The following is a 7283-nucleotide window of genomic DNA, read 5'->3' as shown; positions in this document are numbered from 1 at the left end:
ATAAAAAATAATGGACACCAAACAAAAGAATATAATCACCCTTGTAATCAAAGATTAGATACATTACATTACCAAACGTAGTAATGTAATCAAGATTACATTACATTACATTACATTACAAGCAAGATTACATTACACCCAACCAAACGTATCCTAATGGTAAAACTAATTGGTAGTGCAACAGATGATTTTCATACAGATTTACATCAAAGTTTAGATCCAAGTCCAAAATTTTTACATGAATTTCCTTGTCGTATTTGAGAAAAGTCTTCTTGGTTAATATTACTTGTAGATGATAGTTTGATAATTGACGAGTGTACGTAATAGCTTAGACTCGTATATTGAATTGTGGAGAGAGTTTGGAAGCTAAAGGTTTTAGGTAGATTTAAATGAAAATTTCAATAGTAGAGAAGTGCAAAAAAAATTAAGATAGTATATATATATATATATATATATATATATATATATATATATATATATATATAAAAGAATTTATGGTGTCTTGTTTGACTATTTTGTTCACCTTAGGCCAAAAAAAAACTTCAGTAAGATTGTGGTATGATTTGTTGTAGTTTAGTCAAAATGTTGGGCATTTAAAAAAATTAAAGAATTAATGTAGCAAATTAAAATATTAAGATACATTTGTGAGGTTACTATAAAAGATAAAATAGCAAAACAAAGTTATTGATATTCAAGAACGAAGAACCAGGTATAGCTCTAATGGTAGATGAAGTAACAGAAAAATAGGTTAAGATAACATAAACATGTTCAAGTGATTAATATATTATATAGTTACACAAGTTGAATTGATTGATGTCAGAGTTGAAGGCGTGACGGGCAGAGAGATACATAGAAAACTTTAGTGAAGGTAATTAGTAGTGATTAACAAGAACTAAATACTATTTTTAATATAGTCTTGCATAGGCTTCAATAGAGGGAGTAGATCAATGTGCCCAATCTTAGTTAGGACTTTCACAGTGAAATGATAGATAGAATGAGGAGAAAATATCTATTATTCTAACAGAATTTCATTGCAACAAACATGAACAAACAATAGTATAATGTTCCACGACTTTAGTAGCTTCATATTTTATGACAACTCAGTATTTTCATAACTGAATCCATATTAACCGTGAGAAAATAGAAGGCCAGATGCCTACTAAGAATGAAAATATAAAGAATGGCTACAGTATAGCCTATATCTACGAGTTTACAAACTTGTAAATGGTAGCAATTTCATGGTGGTCTACAACGTGTTCAGCATAATGCTGAGGTTGTTTAAGAATGTTTATGTTATATTACAATATTGTTAATAAGCCAATTGAAGAGGTTTAGGCTTCATGCAATCTTCTAAGCGAGAAAAATATGCATGTTCTGCTCACTCAATGTTGCTCATATTCATGTCAAAAGCTGTGCTGTCAATTTAGTTAGCAAATCATTTAGGAGAATCCCTAGACAGGAATTAGGCAATGTTGTCCACTGTTATAGAAGATGCCACCATCCATATTTTGCATATTAGCAATCAAACCAAAAGCGAGTTGATGCTGAATCATTTTCCAAGCACAAATGGTGCAAGATGGATTATTAACGAATCCAAGTGTCAAGCAGAATGTTTCTATGTCTATATGATTCACTGAGTTTAAGATTAGATAGGAACCAAAACTGACGCTGATATTTGAATCATTTTTGTGCCATAGCATGTCAATGCAATATGCTAAAGATATGCACAAACAAGCAGATTATGCAAAAACTATCAAACAATGGAAAAAATTTGGGATTGCAGTCAACTTTTTCCTATTCAAAACAAACAGATAAAATGCATAACTTAGTTAAGAAAAGCAAAGAGAGAAATACTGACCAGCTACTGAACCATCAGAGACATTTTTCTGAAAACCAAAAAATTAGAGAGAGAATTTGACAGAGGATGCCTTCGGGATGAGAATTCCGCAATTTTTTATGAGCAAACATCTGAGTATACTTCATCAAAGCCATTAGAGGTTTTGATGTCTTCTACCAAAACAGAAAAAACAGTTTTTTTTCAATCATCAGTTGCAATATAGACAAAATAAAGTTAAAAAAAGAAAGTAATTAAAAATTCAATTAACTCAGGAAGAAATAACTCCTAAGTGTACTATTCTAAATTGGAATTTAACATTTGCTTGCTTCAAAAAATTCTACATTTGCATCACAAAGATTACTAGTATATTGGACTTCAATAGAAACTTTGTATCTTCTAGCCAGAAGAAAACTGTTGAAGAATAATGTTTCAATGGATTCATTCTTTTCCCTAATTAAAAAAAAAAAAAAATTTAAACTTCCAAAACGAACATAATAATTTATGTGGGCAAGAATTTACTTCAAACAACTAAGAACAAATCAGAATGGCAAAAAGCTTAGATTAAATCAACTGATATGCTAAACCTAGGCATCGGTGGCCACACAGTATGCTAAACCTAGGCATTGGTGGCCACACAGAGATAAATTAGATAAACTGGATAAGTAAGAGCTGGTATACAACCCCAAAAAAGTGGAGTTAAGATAGGGATTTACATTAAAAATGCTTGTGTTAGTGGTCTCAGCCTTTCGTAACCAGCTTTGGCGACGGATACTGTCTTATCATGGTCACCCTTCTTTGGAAGCATTTAGCATTCCAGAGAGCTTTGCTTGTGGACATGGTCTCAGCCTTTCTGCATACATTGGAACGTATCCTCGCTGTAATGGTAAGATAACATAGGCATATTGAAAGGACCTAATGTTTTGTTTCAAGGTCCAATAGTTCTGTGTCATTTTGAGTAAAATCTTTTGGAATCCCATTTCTAACTAACCAGGAAACTTAGGCTAGTTTGGAGCAAATCTCAGGAGAAAATACATTGTCTTGGGATCCTTTAACGTTGACAGGTGAGAAACAGAACTTGAAGTTATCTTGAAGAGACAAGTTCTGTACTTTCTCCAACATGTTTGCACCTTCGCTGATGCGGTCGTTCTATCCATCAAGGCGACAGTTGTTGCTCACAGAGTGTAGCCTTTGGGAACGATGCAGCAAGCACCTCCACCTGCTCAAAAAATGGAAAAAAGACCAACTTTCAGCACCACGTCAAATGGTTGCTGCAAGCACTCGACCAAATAGTTATATCATCCTTACCAAAGGCACTGTCACAAGCCTCCACCAGGATATACACTCCCTCTCCGTCAGGCTCTCCCAGCTATTTGATTCACCTAGGATGCAGAAACAGGCACCTTTTGATTCACTATTATACTTGGATAACTAACAGAATGAAACCCATCATCTTAACATTCGAACCAATTCCCACAGCATTACCAGCCACAAGGACATCATATTCATTGTCCTGGTAACCGAACAATCTAGTCTATTGCCGCTTGGTGTCCGTGGCAATGCAATGTACAACCCAGCACTTCTTGGTGAATTTTTCAATTGAGAATGCCACAATGGACTCTCCTAAGCGTGCATTCTTCACATCATCTATGAATATACTTGCCTTTACAACCAGGTGCTCGAATCGCTCAACTTGGTTAACCTCAAGGCAATCGCCTGTTTCCTTGCAAAATTTTTTGACTATTTTCAGCACATTAGGATCTCCATAAAGACGAATTTCATCAGCCATGAAGCCGAGCAACGCCCGTATCCATGCATACCCCTGGTGAGATCGGCCATCATCTGGACCTCGTCGACTGAGGCTATTGTAGCGGATGAGGTCACTGTAGGTCCTGCCCCCGTTGGTGGGGTAGAACTGCTAGATAATGGGCGGTGACTAGGTATTCAATCGCCCGATCTCGTCGGGCAACTGATCGAGGGAGGACTTACTATTGAAGCGATGCAGAGAACGAGGACTTACCCCGAGAAACAGGGGAAATGCCAAAGGAGCGGAGAACCTGGAAGAGGGTCTCCCAAATCGCGGCAGCTGAGACCGGCGGCGCCGCCCTCAGCGATCCGGAGCTCACGATAGCAGGCGGAAGGAAAAGCGTCGGGGTAGTGGCGGCCGTATCGCCAGCCATTTTCCCTAATCAACTCCTCGCCCTAAGAAATATTTATATATAAATTAATATACATAATTATTAACTATATTTTTATATCAAAACTCTTATCCGAAATTTTATTTCATGATAAATATTATACTTGATTTTCCGAATATATTTCTATAATTATGATAACAGTTACATCTCTAATCATATTCACATAACAGAAAACAAGCACATAAATTAAACAAATCAAATTAAAGTCCAATCAAACATTGTATCACATAATAAAATCAGTTGCTAAATGCTTATACAACTTTCGCTCGACAAAGTAACTACACATCAAGGTTGCGCTACGATTAATCCACGTATTGTACTCTTTAATTTACAATTTGACAGAAGTAATTTAGGGTAAACAGAGCATCACCATGTTATTAGAGTGGTCTTCGTGGTTAATCTTGTATTGTCACAGCTGTTTGACATTCATTCATTTTACCTGTGAGAATAATTAATTAATTATATTTATGCCTTATAGAAAGATTAATTATACATAGTAATAATAATATTATACCTTTTGCGCTTAGATTTGAGAGTTGTTACTGACTGTGAATTGTTGTGCCAGTTACGCTTTCGTTGATTGATGAACCAATTATTAATTTGCTTCAACTGTAAACCCGTCTCCTCCACCAATTTCGCTTTGTCATCCTCCTGAAGAAATTAATTAATTAATTAATTAATGCATTAATCAAATCAAATCAATTTTGTAGTATGGAGGTCGAGCATGAGTTACAGTTGGGTATGGCCATTTGGAGTTTTGCTGCCACCATTGCTTGAGGATTGAGGTGGTGTCGCCTGGCAACTTCCCTGCCCTTCTCTTCCGAAGGATCTCCTCTCTTACGTCCTCAATTCTCGACCTAAATCCCTGCAATAAATAGTAATTCAATCCAAACTATGATAAATGAAAATCTAACATTAATAATTAATGTGAATTAGCTGCAAAGACTACTATTAATTTGCTAACCTGTTTCAGTTCCATCTTAAGCTCCTGCCTTACTCTCTCCATGAGAGACCTCTCGGATTCAGTGGGATGCAGCGGGCCAAATCCCATCATGTCGTGCCCATCCGCTCCCACGTCCAGAGGGCAGTCCAACTGCCCGAGCTCATCCTCCTCCTCCGACATCGTCGCTCCCGATCCTTCTTCCAGAATCACTCCTAATTACACACGCACGCTCAGTGATATATACTTCTTCTTTTTTGTATTAATTGTTCTTCACATGTATTCTCGAGTAATTAAACTACGACAGTATGGAGCTCCTCGGCTGAAGAAGAGGAATACAAAGCAATTAGGTGGGACATCAAGCGTGACGACGATCTCCCTTGTCGCCATTTACGCACCTAATTTAACTAACGCATTTGGGTCCCCTTCTCCCACCATCCACCACCTTCCTCGAACGCCACCAATTGCGAGTCGATTTCGCAGCAGATTGATCGAAGCGATCGAGCTCGAATCGGTGAGAGTTCGGTTTCGCGATCGTCGATGCGTGAATTAATTAAATGCCGTTCGAATTCGAATTCGAACGATCGATAAATTGTTAATAGATCAATCGACTAGTTTGTTACCTGTGAGATCTTGCAGGGACTGCTCGATCTCCCTGCAGGCCATCACGGCCTCCACGGCGTGCACCCGGACGTGCTGCTGCAGCTGCTCCCGGAACGAGCAGAGCAGCATCAGATACTGCGCCTGGTTGTTCGATCGACTTCGACATTAATTTCAGCAGGCGATGTGATATTTTCGAACTCATAGAGGCGGCGAAAGATGGGAACAAAAAATGCTCACCAGGAAGGCGTCGAGTTCCTGCTTCTCCTGGGGGGAGAGCGGCGGGCGGCGTCCGACGCCGGCCGCCGCGGCGTAGGACCGGACGAGGTGGTGCGACTGCGCCAGCTGCGCGTCGATGAGCGGGAGGTGGTCGATGGGCGTCGCGACGCGGAGGCAACCGACGTGGGCCCCCAGCAGCTGCTCCCACAGCGGGTGCACCGCCATCTCCGCCTTCAGCAGCTGCTGCTCCTCCTCCTCCGCAGCCGCCGCCGCCGCCTCGGCCGCCGTCTCCATCCTCTGCAGCACGCGATCGCTTTGCATCCGGAAGACAAATAAAGAAAAAAACAAAAACAGAGGAACCGATCGTGCTGATGAATCACGACGCCGGAATAATAATTATAGAGTACTGGCCGTGGATTTTTAAGGCCACGAAAAAGGAAGAAATTAAAGAGGAAGAAGGAAAGAAAGAAAAAGAAAGAAGATAAATTAAAGGAAGGGGGGTTACGTTGCACCTACCTTTCCAAAATTTATGAGAAGCGACGATGATTAAAGAATGGAGTGGTAATTAATGGTTGTTGGCGATCAATTCGTATGCTTGCACCGGTCGCTAACCACGCCCTTGCTCGTGTATCCTCTTTCAGCCTATGGGATCGATGAATCAATATTCTATGGTATTCAGTAATCAATGCAGTGGACAAAAATGTCAAGAGTCAAATAAACAATAAAGAAAAAAAAAAGGAGGGGAGCTTAATGATGAACATGATCATGTACAATTTGAAAGATGTTTCTTTTTTTTTCCTTTGTTCTTGAATTTGGAAAGATTCTTCATGATTCATCCTTCAGTAGTGGGTTTAAAAGCCTAAGCAAATTGTAATGATTTAATGGACCGTCACAAAGCTAAAATTTAGGATTTTTTTTAGAAAAACAATGAATTGAATAAATAGGAGCTAAAATTTAGCATAAGAGAAGGTTATTTAGGTTTTTGAAAGCCTTAATTTTTGTCATATAAAGCATTTCTTCTCTTCCCCCGGTGTGCCTAATCAATCATTGACTAGTAAGTACTCTGCCTAAACTTTCTTCCTCTTTGATAACTTATTTAATACATAAACATATAGATATATATTGTGAATTAAAATAATAAAGGTTTGGAGGAATATTTTAATCAAAGAAAAAGACTCCACCACCCCCAACAATAAACATGGTGTCCCCATCTTTTCTAAATTCTGGTAATGATTTGTCCCCATCAATCCTTGGATGCCTCCAACTTTCCTTTAAAATAACAATAATAATAATAACAAGTCTTGGACATCTTCTCTACTATCCTTCCACGTAGTTTCCTTTTCTTCTAATTTTATAAAATTTTATATAGACGATTTAAGTGTTTTTGTGTATATAACTTGATAATATTTAGATAACATAAAGATATTACTAGCCTAAAACGAATAGATTTGAAGGGTAAAGTATTTTTTTCCCCCAAATATATTAATGTGTA

At 38.2% G+C, this 7283-nt stretch overlaps 1 protein-coding gene across 3 annotated transcripts; it reads right to left on the bottom strand.

Moving 5' to 3' along the window:
- Positions 1-4214: 4214 nt before the first annotated feature.
- On the bottom strand, positions 4215-6460 carry LOC122023523 (homeobox protein knotted-1-like 3). Of its 3 annotated transcripts, none has more exons than XM_042581652.1 (7): positions 6308-6457; positions 5813-6104; positions 5596-5716; positions 4997-5187; positions 4766-4897; positions 4547-4683; positions 4215-4471 (listed from the first exon to the last, which is right to left on the bottom strand). In XM_042581652.1, the coding sequence occupies exons 2-7, from the start codon at positions 6083-6085 to the stop codon at positions 4468-4470; spliced, it is 858 nt and encodes a 285-aa protein (XP_042437586.1). In that variant the 5' UTR covers positions 6086-6104; positions 6308-6457; the 3' UTR covers positions 4215-4467. The 3 variants fall into 3 exon arrangements, with proteins under 3 accessions (XP_042437586.1, XP_042437587.1, XP_042437585.1); XM_042581653.1 differs by having other exon boundaries at positions 5813-6088; XM_042581651.1 differs by having other exon boundaries at positions 5813-6460.
- Between the last annotated feature and the right edge of the window lie 823 nt (positions 6461-7283).

Source organism: Zingiber officinale, chromosome 9B, assembly GCF_018446385.1.
Source record: "Zingiber officinale cultivar Zhangliang chromosome 9B, Zo_v1.1, whole genome shotgun sequence".
In the NCBI taxonomy this organism is placed as follows: Eukaryota; Viridiplantae; Streptophyta; class Magnoliopsida; order Zingiberales; family Zingiberaceae; genus Zingiber; species Zingiber officinale.
The sequence above is the reverse complement of the archived record's forward strand: the minus strand, read 5'-3'. Positions and strand labels throughout refer to the sequence as shown.

Excerpts from the sequence above, each read along its gene's own strand:
- LOC122023523 (XM_042581651.1), bottom strand. The coding sequence starts at position 6,112 with ATGCAAAGCGATCGCGTGCTGCAGAGGATGGAGACGGCGGCCGAGGCG. Across the intron at positions 5,717-5,812 it reads AGGAACTCGACGCCTTCCTG|GCGCAGTATCTGATGCTGCT; the intron begins GTGAGCATTTTT and ends TCGAACAACCAG. Across the intron at positions 4,684-4,765 it reads CCAAATGGCCATACCCAACT|GAGGATGACAAAGCGAAATT; the intron begins GTAACTCATGCT and ends TAATTTCTTCAG.